The following is a 23,247-nucleotide window of genomic DNA, read 5'->3' as shown; positions in this document are numbered from 1 at the left end:
CTACCCAGACGAGCTTGTACAAAGCTCTACCACCAGTAAATAAATAAAGTAAATTTTATGTTCAATATATTCAGTTTCAAACGCATCCACGAGTCTGGTATTCAAACGGCTCTTCACAAACGCACTTATGTCCCGAAGCCACGATGCACAGAGAAAATGTCGGCTTTCAGCAGCGTCGGTCTACCCAACTTGCGACCGATACTACTATTCATGCTGTATGGGATTACTATTTCGATTGTTATACTTATGATGGAAATATTAGTATATAAAATGCAAGTGTACATTACAGGCTTGATGAACTAAAGTATTTAGAATTTTATTCAAATTTGTCAGCTGTTTGTCGTTTTTAAATACAAAAATAATGTGAAAGGTAAATAAATAATTAAGAATGACGTGTTGTTTGATAATTAGCTGGACCTTGATTACTCTATTATACATGATTACTCTATTTCTTTCTCAATAGAGGAATACTGCTTAAAAGTATGTAAATTAAAAAATATATATGTGGCTATGCCTAAACTAAGTGACGATAACTGCGAGACCAATTGAAGAAAAAGCACTGAAACCGCTAATAATAAAAACAAATAGTTATACTGAAATCTATTTTTTTAACTTGTATTATTTGATTGTATGTAGCTGTAGCCTTTAGCTTTACAAGTAGTAGAGGATCGCGTCTTGCTGTCTTTTAGATTGGTCATTAAACGACCGTCAGTCGTTTAAAGTCAGTATAACTTCAGAAGTCCTAAAAGTTTACTGACCTATAAAGTCGGTATAAATTTATTTATTATAAGCTTAGCCTTCACAAATAACGCTGATAAAGTTATTTAAAAAGATATCTAGGTACAATGCATTCAATCGTTTACGTAAATCGAAAATCGAACGAATGATGTTTTAATCAGATTTAATATTGTAGAAACATTTAGCAGAAATAAATGTAAAATTTTCTTAAAGTTGTATACCTCTCTCTTGAATATCTCATATATATTTCGTAAAATAAATTGTGTATTTATTCTTCTTTAATTAATAGTGTTTTTTTCGTTTCATTTAATATAAAATAGTAAATTAATAAATTACAAATTATTTATTCAGACATCGAACGAGGAAGCTTATGAAATGAATGTACTTAATTAATTTAAGCAATTTATAATTTAGCAAGTAAGACTAAAGTGCATTCGTAAACTCGCTTAGATAACATTAGCGTTGACATTTTGTACTTAAAAAATTGAGCAAATAAAATAACTAATTAAAAAATGGAATGTTGTCTCGTTGCGACAATTAGGTTTATCTAATGTTAATAAATATATTTAGTTACATAAGGAAGTCCAAAAAGTTGGTATGTGAATGTGAATAAATTAACAGGACAACAAGTTATTAATCCTACTTAGCTTGAAGGTCGTAGGGTAACAAAGACGTAGAAACCTTTATAATTTTCAAAATCATGTTGTAAAAATATTTTTTTATTGCGACGAAAAAGCGCCTCATAATTGGTAGGCTTATCATAATATATATAATATTGTATGAACGGTAGATAATATTGTTTTCCTCTTCAGATGAAGAAACAACAAACACAAACAACAGTAATAGCATAGAAGAGGTAATTCCGGCTTCGCACAGGTAGAATAGTACCTACATAAATCGTTTTTATTATCTTAGGACAAACATCAAAAGAAAAATTATTGATATTTGGATCAGGAACCTTCGCAAGCGTAGATACGCCCGAATAACTCACCAAAGTTTGAGAAATACAATAGTAATTGGTGTCATGATAAAATAATTTATGTTTTTGAAAGAAATAAAGAAGTAATTTTTTAATCTAATGTTTTCTTTAGAACACTAAACATTTTAATGTACTTAATATTCCCAAAGGTTGTAAAATAAGTAAGTTATAATTAGGTAGCGGTATGATACAGAATCTTATTTAAAAAATCAACTGGGGACTGTAAGGTTGGTTTTTATCTTCCTTTCTCAATTTTGTATTTTTCCGCGGTATTTCATTTTTTCTTTGCCTCGCACGCTTTCCACTTAAAGCGTTACTAGGACTACTTGGCATTTTCATTATATTATATGATTGCACATCATTTGCCTTTGTTGCATTCCTTTCACCTTGAAAACTTTTTGATGCCAGTTTAGAAGTCAACGGTTGTATTGTATTTCTACGTTTTGTTTTAATTGGTTTTTCATGATAAAAATTACTATCATGACGCATTGCCGTAGTTTTATTTACTAGTTTCTTTACGTCTTCAAGTTTTCCGTTATTAATGCTACTTAAAATATTTCCAGTTGATATATTGGCCAACATTATATGAAGCTCGGAGAGCGTTTGACCATGATAGTTCACATCATCTTGAAGCTTATCTAGTTTTTTCTCAAATTGTTTAAACGATGATATTATATGTTGCAATGTATCTAGACGAGCTCTTGGGATAGACATAGACATTTTTAAAACACTATTAATTTAAATAATTTTTATAAATTTATTTTTTTACGCATCAATTTAGTAAAACAAATAATGTAAGAAAAATCATTATGACACTACATATATGACGTTTATGCTTATACCCAGTTTTTATAACAATTAATTAAAAAAGGGTAAGTCAATAATATTATTCAACAAGAACAAAAATTAAGTATAATTTATATAAAAATAATTATTACTTTGTAAAAAATATATTTATTTCTCAATGTTGCAATAGCAGTAGCAATCACTGACGTCATGTCAAAGAATTTATCATCTGTTGTCAGTTGTCATATGTCATCTGTCAAGTGAGCCGACGACATCATGGGCGACACGGCTGCAGCGGAAATTCAGAATCTAAACATAAACGAAAAGGCAGGATTTTGAGCACAATATTTTATTTTTTACACGTCAATCTGTTCGCTTCATGAGCGATGTTAAAATTATTCAAATTGCATAGATTCTCCGTGGTCCGCATCAAAGAGGGCTATGCCACATGGGTTTGTAGGATTTCATCAGAAATGCCAACTGGAATGATATCACACTTCCTAGAAATCATATATTTATTTTGAAATCCTTCCTCTATTTAGAATTTTAGTTATTACATTTCTAAAGTTTTCTTAATGTTTTACAATTATATATAAAAATTTGAAATTAAGTATGTATTGATTTATTGATGAATATATATTTTTTGTTTGTATATAACCTGTTATATATATTTTTTGTTATTAATGTTTCATTTTAAAATATTATCCATATCCGTACTACTGTTTTATTTGTATTTTATTAAAAAATTAAAAACAACACATTCACTAAATCGTCATTCTACATTTCTAATAACTACATAAACCTTTTTACCAAAAATGATGAAAATAATATGTAGGATTCCTTAATAGAACTAAATATGAAATATAATTGTTACAATCGTATATATATTCAAATTTATTAACAATAGTATGCTATTAATATTATTTGTATTTCTTATTAGATTATAAAAATTAAAAAACAATTAAATTTTCTTACAGTCTCAAAAAAAGGCTATGAAGGAAAAGAAAAAGAAAGAAGAATCATCTGGAAGTGTCTCCGAATTAAAACCATGGCCAGAATTTATTCAAAAGCGTATAGATCTATGGGACAAATTCAAAGCGCAATATGAAGAAGAGTTAGCCTCTAAACCGGACCTAAGTATAGTGGTGACGTTACCTGACGGCAAGACAGTTGAGGCTAAGGCTTGGAAGACAACACCCTATGATGTTGCAAAGGGTATCAGGTAAGCATCATGATATTGTTTTCTTATTATGCTTTATAGCTCCTGCTCGTTTTTTATACCTGTTTCGATAGTTAATGCAATGTTGTATTTTCTTTTTTTATTTATTTAAATAAAATTATATATAAATAACATAATAATCCAGTTACACACTCATTAAACCTGACAACATTTATTTAAACACAAAATAAAATATCACACATCACAGCTTTTTTCCAAGTTTTAAGTCTGCTACGAATTAGCGATTTAAATAAAAAGCGTATAGCACTGGTTTGCACGTATTGTGCAATACAATTCTAGTTGCTTTTCATTCAAAGAGCAAAATTTAAACCATGGTATGTTATGTTGTAGCGTATAAGAGAAACATTCGGCAATATTTTGATTTCATAAATAACCTTTTCACATACTTTTTATATCATATTAGTAATTGACAGCTTATAGATAAAGATCAATAAGTAATATATTGTCTATTTTTATTGTTATAATAATTTATGAAGCTTGTTTTACAATTTTTTATCTACGTCTATAATGTCAGCTTTATTATAATATAGTTCCACATCAAGTAATGCTATGCTTTTATTATTTTGAAATCTTACGCTGCCACAATAGCTATCCCACTGTTTATTTATTGGCAATTTAAAATAATTTATGACCTTATTTATTTGCTCACAAGCGAGTTTTGGAGTGAATAGTAAGTATAAATTTGACAGAAAATTTTAATAATATAAAAATAAAATCATGTAAGTAGTTTATCTGTTATAAAGTATGTATCAATACACAGTTTTGTTAATCTGTATTTTATGAATATAAAAAGAAAAAAATAATTTAGATTTGAAAAAAAAATGTGTCAAATACTTTTTTAACTATTCAAAATAAATAAAGTATTCTGTAGTAGTATATCTGTTACTTTATATAGAATAAGTATCGAAACACCATTTGTTCTGCATTTTATGCTATAGCGATTGACCAAAATTGACTATCACTTAGTGAAGGGAAACACTAAAAACAAATTTTATTATATAATAGAAGTTTTGATAACTTTAATGGTAATTGGCCTTACTTACAGCCAAGGCTTAGCGGACTCTACAATTATTGCTCGAGTCAACAATGTGCTTTGGGATCTAGATAGACCATTGGAAGGGGACTGCAAGCTGGAACTCCTTCGATGGGACAACACAGATGCACAGGCAGTATTTTGGCATTCCTCTGCGCATATGCTCGGGGAGGCAATGGAAAGGGTAAATATTTAAGAATATTGTAAAAAATATGAGTTTTTACTAATAGTATATTAAATTATTGTGCTATCATTATTTGTTGATAAAAGCCTGGCCTCATAAATTGATTTGTAATATTTGATAGTAAAGTGGACACTAAAAAAATAAACATTTATCATAATCACGTAACAGTGCAGTATCTATGATTTTTATATTATCCATTCCTCACAGCTGTAATTTGTGGACGTAATAAGGAAATTAAACCGAGTGACACAAACATGAGATTTGGATACTTGTATCTCTTGTGATAAATTTCTTGTATCATACACAGCATGTTTAATAATAAATTCTGAATGGCATGTATATTATAATATGTTTTTATTTGTTTAAGGTATATGGTGGTCACTTATGCTACGGTCCGCCAATAGAAGAAGGATTTTACTACGATATGCATTATCCAGAGAAAGGTGTAAGTTATTATTGTATTTATAAAAGAATTTTGCTTCGTGTTAGGACTTTGAGCGAGCATGGCTGGGTAGGTACCCACTCATCAGATGTTCTACTACAAAACAGCTATACTTAGTATCATTGTGTAACTGTTTGAAGGATGAGTTAGCCAGTGTAACAGGCATGTGGGACATAACATCTTATATCCTAAGGTTGGAGGTGCATTTGTGATGTATGGTTAATATTTCTTACAATGCCAGTGGCTAATGGGAATGGTGACTCACCATCAGTTGGCTCATTGGCCCGTCTGCTTATCTACTTGTTTTTATTTGTCTATCTGATTTCTTGTCTAATGTTTCGGCGCGTCTTTGAATGATATTTGCTAAGTGAAACAACAACTAAGAACTATCTTAAATATTTAAAAGTTAAATAATAGTATATCGGTTGATTAAGGCAAATGTTTGTATTTAATGCATTCTTTACTGTTACCCTTGGTATCTCCTTTAATCAGTAAGATGAGAGGCACAGCATGTGCAAAAGTATTTCCCAGAGGGGTCGACATCAGGCAGGCAAAAACCTTTTCCTCATAAAAGCACCACCTCAATGAAATTGAATTCAACTTATGAATCTCCCAAGCATGAAAAGCAGTGTAAAAAACTATAATCATCATTTGCAGATATCATCATCAGATTTCCACGTACTTGAAGGACTAGTCAAGAAGATAGCCAAGGAGAAGCAGCCTTTTGAACGTCTAGAACTGACCAAGGAACAGCTGATGGAGATGTTCGATTACAACCCTTTTAAGATACGCATCCTCAAGGAGAAGGTGGATACGGCCACCACTACAGTGTACAGATGTGGTCCGCTCATCGATCTTTGCAGAGGGCCACATGTGAGGCATACGGGGAAAGTAAAGGCACTAAAAGTGACCAAAGTAAGTTTTTAACATCGAGTGCGATTATTTTTCCATTAATATTTTTTTATTTAATTGACAGCCATATTGTTCTGTAGAAACTCTTATACTAATTTGACAGTACTAAGAATACTGCTATCTCTATTTATTTAATACTCTTTCCCTATTGCACAACACACAAAATAAATATTATACTTATATATTAACATATATAAAGAGTTATTTGTAAAATCTTATAACCTCTCAAGACTTTATAACTAACATCAAAAACAATATTTGTTCTATGACTTTTAATAAATCATCAGATTAAACTTTCATACAAAATATAATATAAAATATTTAAATTACACAGCTAAGAAAGGGTTAGTGTTAACAAAGCGTGCATTGCGAAACACTGGGGTGGGGTGAGGGGGGGGGCACCGGTCGGGAATCTCTCGTCCTTGAGTTATTTATTTGCAACCATTAGTTTTATACGTAAAGGCTCGTACAACGTATAAGCAGATAATAAATGTTTACAGAATTCCGCCACATATTGGGAGGGTAAGGCCGATGCAGAAAGCTTGCAGCGTGTCTATGGTGTATCATTCCCTGAACCCAAACAGCTGAAGGAATGGGAGCTTATACAGGAGGAAGCGGCGAAAAGGGACCATAGGAAGATTGGTAGGGTAAGTGAATTGTATTTGTTTTCTTCTACGCTCTAAGCACGAGGCACGGAAGTGTATTTCCAGGATGCTATTGAAAGTCTCGATAGGAAAATCTAAAAACCTTATAAATGCCCAACCGGGGACATAAGCCCAGTCGGTCTTACCAATTGGTTTATCTAGATCAGTGATTCTCACCCTTTTTTTTGTTGCGGCTCACTTTTAACGAATTGGCGGTACACAAAGAAAAATATAAGCTTAAAAATTATTTACTTACCTATACACACTGCGTAAAATCGATTACGAACCCAATCCAATTTTATAGATTTGAATATCTATTCCTGTTAAAAGGATTTTTATTTTAACAGAATTAGATATTTAATAATATTAACATAACTATGTCTAAAATTTGGCGGCACACAAAAGTGCCGCGGCACAGTGGTCGAGGAACACTGATCTAAATAGTCGATTATAACGCGGCCGAAGCCGCGGGCCAAGCGCCTGTTATATTAATATAAGTATCATAAAAACTAAATTCCAATTTGTGTCCACAGGAACAAGAGCTATATTTCTTCCACGAGCTGTCCCCCGGATCTTGCTTCTTCCAGCCCCGTGGGGCACACATATACAACAACCTAGTTAACTTCATCCGGGAGCAATACAGGTGATTAGAATAATTATCCCAGAATATGATTTCATTAATTTACGATTTAGGACATTTCTATTGAAAAATTTCTAGTATTAGTTTTAATCTTAATTTTATTGTAAGATGGGTTGAAACATTTCCGTACAACACGGTCCAAATATAAAAACAAATTAGGCATATAAATATTTAGAATTCAGTAATGCTAATATTAATCTTTTCTTAAGATTCATGCTCCAAACATCCCTATCTCTTTTATCTACATATCTATTTTAATTTAACACAGCTGAAATGTCTCGCTCTATGATTTATTTAATTCAGAATTTTAACAAGTAATGATTGATTTTATTTATTGTGACACAGGAAGCGAGGTTTCCAAGAAGTGGTTACACCAAACATGTACAACGCTAAGCTCTGGCAGACTTCCGGTCACTGGGCCCACTACGCTGAGAATATGTTTTCGTTCGACGTGGAGAAGGAGACATTTGCATTGAAGCCTATGAATTGTCCGGGACATTGGTGAGGAACTATCTATTTATTTATTACTATATTTCTCCGGTGGCTTATTATTGCTAGTGGGAGGAGAGTATGAGCGCCGCTGATGCGAGCGCTGCACACCCTCGACGTGATAGCCGATGGGTGTGGGTTTGTTTTATTACAGTCTGAGTGAGCTCATAAGGATCATAATATCCTGGTACATTTTTCACACACGGCCATCTGATCCCAAATTGACCTTATACAAAGCTTGTGCTATGGAAACCAGGCAACTATTATACTAACTGCTTACATATGAAGGTACATACCGTATCTTCATATTTTAGAATAACGAGGCAGTCTTTTCAATGTATGTATAATCTTTTTTTACCGTTTACCTTCATTAAATCCTCTTTTGTTTTATCTCTCATCTCTTCAAAATCATTTTGGAATTATAATACTCGAAGGTTCTATCCCGAAAAACTTATATTTTTTTTTTATAGAATAGGAAGGCGGACGAGCACATGGGCCACCTGATGCTAAGTGGTCACCAAACGCCCTTAGACATTGGCATTGTAAGAAATGTTAACCATCGCTTACATCACCAATGCGCCACCAACCTTGGGAACTAAGATGTTATGTCCCTTGTGCCTGTAATTACACTGGCTCACTCACCCTTCAAACCGGAACACAACAATACCAAGTACTGCTGTTTTGCGGTAGAATATCTGATGAGTGGGTGGTGCCTACCCAGACGAGCTTGCACAAAGCTCTACCACCAGTAAATATGTACCACTTATATGTATATCCTGTTGCAATTGAAGGAATAAATATAAACAAACCTTAGCTTAACATATTTTATGAGATTTGCTAATAGTTCTGCTATCTTATGAAGGACAAACAGACTTATCTATCTTTCTTTATAATACGACACTAGTCCACCTAACATATTCACTTAATTGTACTACGATTTGCGCCCTCGTTTCTGATACGCACCGCTAAGATCTGGAATGCCCTCCCGACCTCCGTTTTTCCCACCACCTACAATATGGGTACATTCAAGTCCAGAGTGAATAGGCTGGTGGTGGTGCTAGTGATGATACAGTCTAAGATGGAGTGCGATGCCTATCTTCTAGGTATCATCACTGTCCATCAGGTGTAATAACAGTCAAGCGCTAGCTTATATATTTAAAAAAAAAAAAGTACTTCCAAAGTTCCGATAGCAACTCTAATGAACCTCACTTTTTGCAAATCCACAATGAATACCATAGATTATCCATGATCTCGCGGCGATGCAATGTCAAAGATGTTCACGTGTGTTTGCTTCCGTGTGCCCGCCAGCCTGATGTTCGACAACCGCACGCGCTCGTGGCGCGAGCTGCCGCTGCGGCTCGCGGACTTCGGCGTGCTGCACCGCAACGAGCTGAGCGGCGCGCTCACCGGCCTCACGCGCGTGCGGCGCTTCCAGCAGGACGACGCGCACATCTTCTGCGCGCCCGCGCACATCGAGCAGGAGATGGTGCGCACACGATACACTCTTATGTGTTACATTCAACTCGTGCTCGCTTGGCGCTAGAGAGCATGCTTTTTTACTCAGTTAATTAGATGGTGAATGACACATCGTGTAAAAATGAGCGCAAAGGCGTAAATAAGGGTGTACCTGAACGCTTATGCTAATTTCAATAGTAAATATTCACCGAAGAAAACTTCACTTGGTGAAAGAGCTTTATGCGAGCCCGTCTGGGTGGATACCGCCCACTCATCAGGTATTTTACCGCTAAGCAGCAATACTTAGTATTATTGCGTTCCAGTTTGAAGGGTGAGTGAGTCAGTGCAACCACAGGTACAAGGGACATAACATCTTAGTTCCCAAGGTTGGTGGAGCATTAACAATGTAAGGAGAGGTTATTATTTCTTACAACGCCAATGTCTATGGGCGGCGGTGACGACTTATCATTGGCCAATTTTACACGTCCGCCTACCTATTACATAAAAAAAGTTTATAGTAAACTTTCGCAATATATAAAAATGTATAACAGAGAACGATCATTAGAGACCAGTAGTTTTAAAAAGGCATTTCTTAATTCTTTTTAGACTTTTAAGAGGAAAATCCTGACTTCGCGAATGCCTAAGATCACTTCATGCACACACAAGCGGTACTTACGTCGATGCTCATTCGATTAACGATTGTTGAATTATCAAACTTTATGTGTCCAAAAATCTTTTATAAGATAAAATGACGAGAATAATTTATGCTGCTGTAGGATATGTTTATAAACTTCACGTCAATAGATAAGGAACTTTGTATGACTTACTAGTCGGAATTAAATGAATGATCATCTCCAACTACATTAATACATGATAGCTACCATGCCTCATTTCTTCTTGTTTACTCTGTAGCTCGGCTGCCTCGACTTCCTGGACTGCGTGTACTCGACATTCGGGTTCACATTCCAACTGAAGCTGTCGACGAGGCCGGAGAAGTACCTCGGAGACATCGCCACCTGGGAGCAAGCTGAGAAGGTCATCATCATTTTTATTTATCACTAGTTTATAAGTCGTTTCTGGCAGTTAAGCTAGTTAATTTTTAAGGACAATAATATAGATTTTTTTTACTTTTTGAAACATGAGATTTATCAGAAATTATAGAAAAAAATAACCAATTTTATTTATTAAGGTTTACCAACACTTGTATACACTTAATATAATACTTAATAGATTTCAAAAATATATACATAGAATAGCATAACAACTAATTATATGTAAACACCGCTTGTAATTAAACAAAAAAAGAAAAAAGTAGCCACATTATCTACATCAGAAACTGGTATAAATGTGCCATTTAAACTTCCAGGCTTTGGAGGATTCCCTCAACAAGTTCGGTAGACCGTGGCAGCTGAACCCTGGGGATGGAGCGTTCTACGGGCCCAAGATAGACATCACCATACAGGACGCTCTGCGACGCTCGCACCAGTGCGCCACCATACAGCTGGACTTCCAGCTGCCAGAGAGATTCAACCTGACCTATGTCAGGTATGGTTTTTATTTCAATTTTTAGCTTCATGCCTATACTACACTGATCTTCTATCACCAACTAATAATTATATTGCTATCTTGGGGCGACTGAACTTCGGCTTTTGATTTACTAATAAGATATATATTTTTCTACATCTTAAATTTATAAAGAGAAAACTAAACTAACAATTACAAAGATCACTTTGAACCTTAAAATAATTTATATTCGATAAAATATGGCATAACCAAATCTTCTGCTGTTAAGTTTATATTAGTCAAGAATATATATCAATGAAGCAGTTATATATATAAAAAAACATTTGTAAATATGACATTCATTTAATAAATATATTTTCAGCGAATCCGGTGAGAAGAAGCGACCTGTGATCATTCACCGAGCGGTGCTCGGTTCCGTGGAGCGAATGATAGCGATCTTGAGTGAGTCGTACGCTGGAAAGTGGCCCTTCTGGCTCAGTCCCCGGCAGGCACGAGTTGTGCCCGTCGGACCAGTCTTCGACGACTATGCCATTCAGGTAACTTGAAAAATCTCTTGTTCGTCGAATTTCTTTAACCAATATATGTTTTCCATATCGGATTCTCCTTAGAAAAGCCATTATCCCCTCGGTAAAACCATATACATCACCAAACCATCTCCAAAAAATATATTTTTTAAAATAGAACCGTCTCTATTATATACACTTCTAATTACCATTAAAAACCAACATTTAGATATATACACTTTATGTTATAGATTGGATGATCTAACGTTCAAAATGAGAAATGTAAACTGTCCTTGCCCATTGTATATTCCAAATTTGAATATTTCGTATATTCCATATCGGTTAACATTTTTGTAGACTAAACATTATTCAATATGCGAAATTTAATTTAGTTTTTGAGATAAGTGCGATTAAATACATTATCCAGCTTTATAATACAAATAAAGATAAAGCAATTAATATTGTTTTTGTAAATTTTCAGGTAAATGAGAAGCTGTTTGCCAGCGGCTTCATGTCGGAGGTAGACACGGATGCGGGGGACACACTTAACAAGAAAGTCAGGAACGCTCAGCTTGCGCAGTTCAACTATATATTAGGTATATAGAGAACAGTAATTTAATATCTGTTTAGTTAAATCTATTATAGAAAATATATTTATCAAAATCGAAATTTGAAATTAAAAACTGTTACGCAATTTAAATTGCCCGACTGAAGTTAGACTAGAGACGTAACCTAAGCACACACACTCCTTGATTATTTTCTAAGAACTATATCTACTATAGTTACTTACACCTAATTTCTATACAGAAAACTTAAACCGTGCGTGCCTTATCTGATATATGCAATTAAAACACAAAATTTTAGAATAAGATCTTTTTATGCAGAAATTAGTTTAAATGTTTAATACTGAGTACAATTTAATTTAAGATAAGTACTTCAATCAATTAATACATAAATACTCTTTTATTATAAACTGCGATCTGTATGGAATTCCGATTATTGTTACTAGATGGCGCTGTTTAAATTCTTTATAAATCACCGTTAATGTCAACGTAAAAAACTAGAACTTTGCTTAACACTGTTAACCATACATTCAATATTACAGTTGTTGGTGAACGAGAGAAGAACTCGGGAACAGTGAATGTCCGTACCCGTGACAACAAAGTACACGGGGAGATGTCCATAGAAGGTCTCATTGAACACTTTACCAAGCTCGTCAATGAGAAAACCATAGCAGAAGACAGCGAATTACTTAAATGATTCTAACTCTCGCTCTACTCAAACTGGTGTTTCATTAGAACGAATGAATAATTAAAATTTAGAATTCCGATTCTTGATATTTTTAAACAATTGTCTAATATATACAGCTGTTCGAAACACCAGTTGTGATGATGTTAAAAGTTCTACCAACACTTACTATTTTTGATGTTAAAATTTTAAAAACAAAAAAGTCACTTAAATTTAATTAGAATAATAAAAATTTCATGAAACTATTGTCTAAGCTAAAAGTTATGATATCTTGTCTAAAGGCTTAATTAGATTTTAATAAAATATATATTTGGCGAGTGATTATTGAAGGTCAAATTTGAGTACAATATATAAAAATAAGTGAACACGATTCTGTCGCAGTTTCTCTTGTCACACTTGAATTATTTGCATTTTAGTCTAAAGATTATTTTCAAGTCTCTGTCATGTCATATAGAATTGTGACTCTTTTAATAAGCTACCAGTGTTGTTTTTATTTTTAAATATAATTTCATACCCTAGACTTAGCCTGAGATGTAATGTTTCAATTTTTATAATTTTGCTCATGCATTTACGTTTTTCTTAATTTATTTCTTGTAAGTAACGGTGAATGAATAAAACAATAAAAAATATTTTTTAGTTTTATTTAAAAAAAAAACTTTCCATATAAAGCATCCTCCTCCTTCTGACTACTTACTGAGTGCATGTGCTTACGGCTTATATGTGGATTAAAATTTATTCCTAAAATAGTTAAAATTGAAAACAATAAATCCGTGCCATATAATAGGAGTGCATAACCAATAGGAACACCTTTATCGCATCGTGGCTATGACTTATAAAGGCCCCCACCTACTACGAAGTTCTCTACAAGCGCTACGAGCTTCTATCGTTTACTACGACACTTATACCTCTTCCGGAATCCTGTTGCCCTGAACTTCAAATATGATCAATCTTAATCATAATGTAATTTGGAGCTGCTGGTTGCAAATATGCCAACAAATGGGTGTAGGTTAAGTTCATTACAGACAATTTAAAATTTATTTGACAAGATAATTAAGTTGTATATATTTTGTTATAAGAAAAAATCTAAAATTAATTATATATTTTAAGTGCACATAATTGGGTCTCTCACCCTAATACTATTTAAAACATTAAGATTTGAGATATTTTAAATTCCTTATTCTTGCTGTATAAAATATCAGCAATATAAGTCAACATTAAATATTAATTATGTACAAAAATCTAAATATTCCATGTATCAAATTTCATTCATCTTTTATATTGTATTACTTTTACAAAAGGTACATACTTTAATACATAAGATTATATCGATAAAAACATACAATAAACAATAAATGGCGCCAAAGTGGATGGGCAAAAATTCAAATTCATGTTAGCCTGAGGAAAAACACCATTTATCATACTATATACCATAGAAAACCCAATACATCACATAAAAAAACAAACAAATTAATAAATACATAGTCCTAATAACTACGGCTCCATCCTATATATATAATAAATAAAATGTAATTGATTTTATAATAAAATATAAATAAATAGGACAATCACAGGCTGACTAGCTTAAAGCTGATAAGTGACGCTCTTTAGAAGTTTAGTTCAGATTTTTACATCTCAAAATATTCAAACGAATATTTGTCCTAAATTATCAGATATTATTTCTAAAATATATATCTTTTTTCAAATACATTATGTAATATATGATTTATTTTGGAATTTTTCACTTTACCTTTGAAGTTTTAATATAAGGTTTACACAGAAAAAAAAAAACTGATGAGCATCTTTTTCCATTATCATATATCATATAGGCATAACATATTTCACAGACTAAAAAAAACAAAGAGCATATTGAGTATACATATATAATATCTAATATTCTAAAACAGATTTAATAACATATTATCAATTATTATTATTATCAATTCAAGTCTATTCCTTTGTATAATGTATAAAAGCCATTTCTCTCAACTAACAGCGTTTGTATCAATATATTTAAAGAAAACCTTTGACCTGAATCTCTTTTTCTTTTTAAATTTGAATCTCTTTTATTGAAAATTCTAGTTCTGTCAAACTATTTACAAATACACTTACATATCTTTATTAGGTAATTTCATTTGATAGTTTGGAAGGTTTTTGATAAATGCAATTGGATTCGAGTCAATTTCTATAATCTTCATTTCGTATATCTTTCATCATATGACATGATTATTGCTTGTCATAAGTCGATATAGCTCAATGGTTACAACACGAACTTTAAACGGGTTCAAATCAGAGAAAGCGCTAATGCGTTTTCGACAAGCTTGTGAAGACAGACATTAAGGAAATTTCCACCTGCCATTACAGACTAACAAACATCTTCAAAGGAGTCCATAAAGGAGGTTTTAGTCCAACAGCGGGACATTTACAGCCATAAGCTTTTATTTTTATTTCTATATTGTAGAGTATACAATCAAACCAGTGGCAGCTTAATATTATATTTAATTTTTTTTAAAGTAAATTCAATATAAATTGTCAAGTCGGCTTGAATAAAGTGTATTTTGGTTTTACATTTCTATTGAGAATAGATATTCCATATATGTCTTATTATAAAATATCACTAAGTAGAGGAATATTAGTATCAATTACAATTAAATTAGACACTTTCAAAAAAAAGTATAAAGCTTGTTACAGTTTAAGTTTGTGTACAGATTATAAAAATAGCTTTTAATGTCATTTTTTATTTAAAAAAAAAAATTTGAATGCATTTTATATCTAAGAATCTCTAATCACAATACAATCTCACAATAAATAAATACTTATAACTTATTTTTTTTTACATTTATGATATTGCATTTTCCATAATCTCACTTTTCTCAACAGAATCTTGTGGATTCTGGTTTTCGACGTTTTCCTTTGGTATCAAACATTCGAAATTTCTACAAAGAGTAAATATCTGAAACAAACACCGTTATGAATTAATATTTTTGGTTAAGTACAAAAAAAAACACATAAATAAATCTATTTTTTTATAAATAAAATTTTAAATAAGGAACAACTAAGATCATTACGTTCCTTATTGTATATATTTTTTGAAGGCGTCGTTATTTTATTTCAACATTTATTTCGCTACTGTGAGTAGCAAAAGGTCGTAAGTACTCACTCTCAAACTTGAGTGATGTTTAAAATTGACGTTTCACTATGCGCAGTTATAAGATATCTCAAATAGTTGAGTTAGACTTAAATATTTAAGTAATGTTTAAGCAGACAATGTGTACTTTATGTGATTGCGAGGGATATGTCTAACTATAGTTAAAAAGTAATGATTGTCTATGGGATAATATTCTTCATATTATTTGACAGTACGTCAGAAGGCTTATGTGAGAAGAACCTGTGCTGTATAGCCTTACAATAATTATTATTATATATATTAAACTAATTGTTATAATATAGCGCGTGTTCTGAGCGGGAGCAGGCTGCATCTGCTCCTTTGAACAGATCACGTGTGCCGTGGGCACCCTGGCTCAGTCCTGCGTCATTGCCCGAGTCAAGCCGAGATGGCCTAGTGGTTAGAACGCGTGAATCATATCCGATGACCGTGGGTTCAAACCCGGGCAAGCACAACTGAATTTTCATGTGCTTAATTTGTGTTTATAATTCATCTCGTGCTTGACGGTGAAGGAAAACATCGTGAGGAAACCTGCGTGTGTCTTATTTCATTGAAATTCGACCAACCCGCATTGGAGCAGCGTGGTGGAATAAGCTCCAAACCTTCTCCTCAAAAGGGAGAGGAGGCCTTAGCCCAGCAGTGGGACATTAACAGACTGTTACTGTTATAATATACAAGCTATATATATAGCTTGTATTTTAAAGTAAAAATTTACCTAACCCAAATATAAAAAAAAAAAAAAAATTTTATAATATTAGTATGTGGACGGCAGATGGCAAGTTCACCATCACTCATAGACATTAGCGCCGTAATAAATAATACGCCCCCAACACGGGTATCTAGCAACAAAAATGTTACGTCCCTTATACCTGTAATTACACTGGCTCATTCAAACTGGAACATATGAATACTAAGTGTTGCTATTTAGCGGAAAATTCGTGGTGATAGGGTGGTGATACCAAATATGGTATCCACACTGAATTAAAGAGCTCCTAGCAATATATATATTTTTTAATAATATCCTGGGACATTTTTCACACACGGCCATCTCATCCCAAATTAAGCTTGTACAAAGCTTCTGCTGTGGAAACCAGACAACTGATATACTACATATACTACTTTTCTTTTGTAAATACATACATATATAGATAATTACACCCAGACTCAGGACAAACAGACATGTTCATGCACACAAATGTCTATCCTGCGTGGGAATTGAACCCACAACCTTCGGCGTGAAAGGCAAGTATCTACCAACTACGCCACTCGGCTCGTCAAATTACAGAAGGATAATACTCACAGTGTATAGAAGTATGGGTATAGATATAATGACGCCGGCGACCACATCCCACCAGTGGTGCCGGTGGTCAGTCATCCGCGTGACGGAGCAGAACACCATCGCCGCCACACACAACAACTGGACCGCCTGCGTTGATCGCGAATTATTCGCCCTTTGATAGAGATAATACTGTAAAATAAAAAAGGTACAGCTGTTGTACTTATTAACTCCCAAATTTGTGGTCATTGTAATTTGTCAGATTTACGAATGGGTTTGTTTGTATGTGTACGTCACTTTGTATCTATGTGTGTGTCTGTGTTTACTGAAATGTCTCTCGTATTGCATACATTGAGTACGGATGATGTGTTTTTTATTTATCAAATAACGATTTTTCACTTACGATGATGAAAATTCCAGTGTGAAAAGCTAGAGACGTGTGTCCAGATGGGAAGCTCCTGTCGGATTGACTCAACCAATACGCTTTAGTACAGGTATAACTCGATACATACTCGGAACTGGAATCATATATATTATATACATATATATTGTAAAAACACGAGGAGTCGAGGAAAAATATTCGTTTTAAGACTAAAATAGCAAAGAATTTCAAAATTTTGCCATTATTTCGATACCTTGCTGTGAAGTGTTGGTTAATATTTCTTATAATATCAATGTCTATGAGCGATGGTGACCACTTACCACCAGGTGGGCCATTTGCTAGTTCAGCAACTCTATAATATTATTTACTTCGCTTCATATTTATTTATTGGTTTATATGATAATAAATGACTTCATAAAAAAATAATGTTGATTTTAAATCTAAGGGTACCGTGTCGGACTCATTGCGTTTTATTAATTCATTACAAAAATTAATGACAAAAGACTAACGATTGAGATTCTTGATTCGATCCCTGCTTTAGTCTATTCCAATTAGAAGAGGAGCAAAGACAAACAAACTACTTTGACATTCCATTTACTCGATATCATTGGTCGAGATTTTAAATAATCTATGATATTCACTATGGATTCGATATATATCTATACCCAATAGATATTCTTATTCACGAATTAAAATTAATATTATATACATTTAATTTTACACACTCTGCTTAGTTTTACAATTCAAAAATCGCACTTACGCCTCACACGTGGTTTCCTCTTTAGGGCTGCAAGTATCGAAGAAGTGCGGTCTCGGAGACCCAACTATAAATTTAACACACTGAACAAATGTTAAATTAATCAGGAAGCCATATAAATACTCCTTGTACCATATCATCGTCTTTTGCTTAGCTACGTCGGTCTTATCCTTCTGTTTCTCTACTATAAGCATCTGTAAAAGAAAAAAAAAAGATATTGTTACATCATATTATATATATACATACATTGATTTGGGCAAAAAGCAATCCAATTAATGATTACGATTACAATGTCTAATCATCAATAGCGATTACAGTATAATGAAAGTAATCAAAAAAGTAATGTGAGTGAGTGAAGTAAATGCCCAAGAGCATCCCAGCGAGTTCTCTTCAGAATCAATCAAAGTTAATCTGTAACGGTGATTGATGATGATATAAAAAATGAAATCGTAATCATTAATCTGATTACATTTTGCTCAAGTCTGAGTCTGAGACAGATTTCCCAAATATACTAGACAATCAGGTCATATTATTACATCTTGTTTAATATTAAAAGTAATATGATATTGTGCAACAGGATAAGTAAACAATATTTTTTAGAAGAAAACATATACTGCTAATATTTATCAAAGTTTCGCTTATATAATCTGTATATACAGTCTCTTATAAAAATATATGTACAGAGCCTGGTGGTAGAGCTTTGTGCAAGCTCGTCTGGGTACCACCTACTCATCAGATATTCTACCGCAAAACAGCAGTACTTGGTATTGTTGAGTTCCGGTTTGAAGGGTGAGTGAGCCAGTGTAATTACAAGGGACATAACATCTTAGTTCCCAAGGTTGGTGGCGCATTGGTGATGTATGCGTCTATGGGCGTTGGTGATCACTTACCATCAAGTGATTCATATGCTCGTCCGCTTTCCTTTTCTACAAATAAATAAAAATTAAAAAAAAGAGCCCGCACTTATAGTTTCATAATAAAGATATATCCCTAATAATAATCTATAAACTTTGTTATAAAGTTATTCACTTTGTCCAAATTAAATTACTTCAATATGCATGAATAATAATTACCACAACTAATGGTAAGAACACGGTGATCCCGATCAACCACTTCCAGTTGACGGTGTCGCCAGTGTAAGGGTGGGAGAGAGCTGGATCGTTGCACTGGAAACCAACCTTACCACCGGGAAATAGCTTCGATTCCAATAATAGGAATATGAAAATAACTGCAACGAAACAATCAGTTAATATTCAATTACTTTTGCTCATTTATAAATTCTAAATTGTTTAAACTTTTGAGATATATTTTTCAAATAGACACAACTGTTTAATCAATAAAATTATCTGAATATTTATTTTCAAGAAGCATAGTTCGAAATCTATACTGACGTTATAAATGCGAAAGTTAACCTGTCTGTCAGTTACGCCTTTGCGTATAAAGCAAGTTTGAACCCCAAGGGAGGACATTCTTACTTCACTTTACATAGTTATTTTTTTACACACCTTCCTGGGAGGAAAACCTCAACTCGCGGGCGAAAACTAAATTTTTATACATAAGAAAATTTTGAGTAACTATCAGATAACAATTTATTTTTAAATCTGGCAATTTTGTTTAATTGACCACTGAACCTGATAGCTTATTTATTCAGATATAATTCATACAAACCATTCGATACTTTTATCTTATAGTTAAACTGACATGTCCTGTCAATTGAAGGTCAAAGTTGTTTTTTTTTTTATATATTTACTCTTCCTGCTATTGGAATAGACATTATTTTGTTTTTACTGCCATTTATTTTCCATTAGTGATAAAAATATTGCAATAAATTAGTTGAAATATGTTGAACATAACATTGTCATTATATAACTATTTAACAATTTCTAATACTACAATAATGTAAAATATATTCCTAGCCTTTGAAAAGTGGAAAAAGTGGTTAACTATGACAAAACAACTACAGCAGCAACTTTAAAATGTTGTAGAAAATATTTATTTCTTAGTTATCACTTACTTGCATTTTAGTTGAACTTGCATTCAATAAATTTTTGAACTCAATTTTATTTCTAATAAGTAAAATATATCATTTTCTTTCCATTAGTATAAAAAAGAGATACTTTGTGCTTTAAGCACACTACATGATTAAAGCCTATTTTTCAAATGACATTATATGGGCGAATGTATGTATTGTGCAAACTGCGACATAAATCATTTTAATGAGCTACTCTTACTGAGTTAAAACATTAATTCTACACTTGTTTAAATTGAGAAAATTTCTTTTGCTTTTTACATACATGATTAAATTATTATATACAATTTATGCAAGTAATATAATTATTTCTACATTGTTCAAGCATAAATATATTAAGGAAAATTATTGTGGAATTAGTATGACACTTAAAACTTTTGAATTACGCATTGGAAAAAAAAATTAAAAGGAAGCTGATAAACTTGTTTCCTTTTAAATTATAATTACTCTACTAATACTCTAATGCTCCCGCCGTCGTCGGCATGATTTTTTTCGACATTTTCAACAATCATCATCATATTTCAGCATTTAATGAATAACACAACCTAAAGCTTCGTTACTTCGTCCATCGGTGAAAACAGTATATAAATCCATTTGGTAGTTTTTGAATCTATCGCTTTCAGACAAACAAACAGACACACAGACGCGTCGGGGCACTTTCTTTTATAGTATGCAGTTATAAGACACGTATAAGTTTGAAATAAAACAAAAGATTAATTAAAGTAAGACCAACCTCGATGCCAGCGGTTTGTTTTCGACCATAATAATTTAAGTTTGTTCGTCATTTTTACGAGATACATTCACACACCAAGATCACACATTGAATTAAATAATCATTTGGGAAAACACTTGCAACTGGCACTCAGTTGGATTTCCTTCTGCGCATTACGTTAATTATAGCTATATCGATGTAATAATAGCGTAATTATTGTGATCACAGCATGATAACGCTTGTGTACATTCTTTGATTTATTTTTACAATCTATTATTTATTACGATTACTGATGCCGATTAAACAGATAAACTCCAGTCTGATATTTGGTAATTTTCAGTGTCAAGTGTCAACTTATAAGCTGTCATTGTCACATATGATGCTGCCAACTAGTAAAAATATTTAACTCGTAATAGGAAACTTTATTTTTGAATTTTGTTTTATATTATTACTATAAACAATTAATTCAATAAATGCTAATATTATTAGATATTACAGAGAAAGCATTAAAACAACGTATGTTTAACGTATATTTTTTTTTATATAAATTAATGTGATGTCGGTTACTGATATCGGTCAAGGTGGCAAGAAGACAAGCAAACTGTGCAACAGATATTATAGTACGTAAACCACAGCACAAGAACAAATACACTATCTACAATATCACTTATATTATGAGTTGGGACGGTAAAATGTACGACACGGTCAGAGAGAGGCGCAAGAACAATGTCTTACCGACTACCAACTTTCAAAAACCTAGTCGTTGAGTTTTCAGTTAAAAACTTACTAACTTTTTATAAGTCGGAATCGGGATTTGAATCCAGGTCGTCAATCAGTCTATGAGACCAAACGGGCGCCTATAGTAGGGTCACGTGATGAAACATAATTTACCCGATTCACAATATGAAAATTACTACTTAATACAAATTTTATATTATTAGGTACTTTAGTTTATAATTATAGGAAGTATATTATGCTATATTTCATGTAAATATTGTAATATTGTATATTTTTGATGTACAACATATTAATATGTAATATAGCCTATATTACAGCTTAAGCGCCGTAGTCGAAGAGAAAATTGTCGGTCCACGCGCTTTCGAAGCGAGCTCTGTCAAAACCATAACAGATACACAAAAACTTTTTATGAGAGATTGGGAGGTCCCTAAAATATCTAATTTTTTTTTGATAATTCACAGTATATAAAAATAAAGGATAAATTAACAAAAACTTTAATAATCCTTATATAAATAACATATTATTCATTTTAAATTAAGTAAAAAATATTACCATGAATCGTCGTGCTGTACGATGTAATAGCACAGAAATATAAGAATAGGTTAGCAAATGCTTATATCTTATTATTGATTTTTTTTATGCCACCTGATGGTAAGTGGTCACCAACGCCATAGACATTGGCATTGTAAGAAATGTTAACCCTCACCCACATCGCCAATGCGCCCACCAACCTTGAGAACTAAGATGTTATGTCCCTCGTGCCCGTAATTACACTGGCCCACTCACCCTTCAAACCGGAACACAACAATACCAAGTACTGCTGTTTTACAATATCTTTCTATCTTTTTATCTAAATATATGTTTGTACTATATCTGATGAGTAGGTGGTACCTAGCCAGACGAGCTTGCACAAAGCCTCTTTATTTTACCCGCACGAAGGGTTAGTTTTGATAAAATACTAATGTGACTAGATTATATTTGAATGGATTTATTTGTTTTTTTCTAATAATTTATAAGCAAAAAAATTGCCAAGTAAAATTCTTTATAGTATTCGTAAGATAAGTAATTATTAAATTATAACTTCAGTCAAGCGAGGCGGACATATTACAGCAAGGGAATATACAATATACTAAAAGTAACATGACAGATAAAACGTTAAAATACATTCTAACAAACAACCTACTTAGAAAATGTCAGACCACTCATTATACCTTTACTTTAGCTTGCGTAAGATCAGATAAATATATTAATATTTATGTTCTGAGGATATGTTTTATACTTGTCATTTGTAACAAAAGGAAGTTGTTTATTTGATCTAAGATAGAAAATTGCCTCTACTTAAATAATTCAATTTGATATTCAGGTAGCATCAT

General features: G+C 32.6%; 2 protein-coding genes across 3 annotated transcripts; one reads left to right on the top strand and one right to left on the bottom strand.

Moving 5' to 3' along the window:
* The first annotated feature begins 2,724 nt into the window (after positions 1-2,724).
* Positions 2,725-13,446, top strand: LOC126774958 (threonine--tRNA ligase 1, cytoplasmic). 2 transcript variants are annotated; one of them, XM_050496640.1, is made up of 14 exons: positions 2,725-2,830; positions 3,481-3,725; positions 4,789-4,960; positions 5,328-5,405; positions 6,060-6,317; positions 6,815-6,961; positions 7,492-7,601; positions 7,944-8,099; positions 9,396-9,573; positions 10,455-10,577; positions 10,909-11,087; positions 11,428-11,602; positions 12,051-12,165; positions 12,675-13,446. In XM_050496640.1, exons 1-14 carry the CDS (start codon positions 2,780-2,782, stop codon positions 12,827-12,829), a joined length of 2,142 nt encoding a protein of 713 aa, XP_050352597.1. In that variant the 5' UTR covers positions 2,725-2,779; the 3' UTR covers positions 12,830-13,446. The 2 variants fall into 2 exon arrangements, with proteins under 2 accessions (XP_050352597.1, XP_050352596.1); XM_050496639.1 differs by having other exon boundaries at positions 2,770-2,955.
* On the bottom strand, positions 13,443-21,470 carry LOC126775012 (phospholipid phosphatase 1-like). The gene is made up of 6 exons (XM_050496727.1): positions 21,158-21,470; positions 19,469-19,623; positions 18,399-18,589; positions 17,660-17,774; positions 17,281-17,448; positions 13,443-15,767 (listed from the first exon to the last, which is right to left on the bottom strand). Exons 1-6 carry the CDS (start codon positions 21,222-21,224, stop codon positions 15,654-15,656), a joined length of 810 nt encoding a protein of 269 aa, XP_050352684.1. The 5' UTR covers positions 21,225-21,470; the 3' UTR covers positions 13,443-15,653.
* Between the last annotated feature and the right edge of the window lie 1,777 nt (positions 21,471-23,247).

The sequence above is a fragment of the Nymphalis io genome, chromosome 17 (assembly GCF_905147045.1).
Source record: "Nymphalis io chromosome 17, ilAglIoxx1.1, whole genome shotgun sequence".
NCBI classification, from domain to species: Eukaryota; Metazoa; Arthropoda; class Insecta; order Lepidoptera; family Nymphalidae; genus Nymphalis; species Nymphalis io.
The sequence above is the reverse complement of the archived record's forward strand: the minus strand, read 5'-3'. Positions and strand labels throughout refer to the sequence as shown.

What these genes read in the sequence shown, in the direction of transcription:
- LOC126775012 (XM_050496727.1), bottom strand. Translation starts at nt 21,224, where the DNA reads ATGTATCTCGTAAAAATGACGAACAAACTTAAATTATTATGGTCGAAA. An exon ending in AACAAACCGCTGGCATCGAG is followed by an intron (nt 19,624 to 21,157) that starts GTTGGTCTTACT and finishes GTTTCGTTGCAG; the next exon opens with TTATTTTCATATTCCTATTA. An exon ending in TACCCATACTTCTATACACT is followed by an intron (nt 15,768 to 17,280) that starts GTGAGTATTATC and finishes TGTTTGTTTCAG; the next exon opens with ATATTTACTCTTTGTAGAAA.
- LOC126774958 (XM_050496639.1), top strand. Translation starts at nt 2,890, where the DNA reads ATGTTAAAATTATTCAAATTGCATAGATTCTCCGTGGTCCGCATCAAA. An exon ending in TGCATTATCCAGAGAAAGGT is followed by an intron (nt 5,406 to 6,059) that starts GTAAGTTATTAT and finishes CATCATTTGCAG; the next exon opens with ATATCATCATCAGATTTCCA. An exon ending in ACCATAGGAAGATTGGTAGG is followed by an intron (nt 6,962 to 7,491) that starts GTAAGTGAATTG and finishes TTGTGTCCACAG; the next exon opens with GAACAAGAGCTATATTTCTT.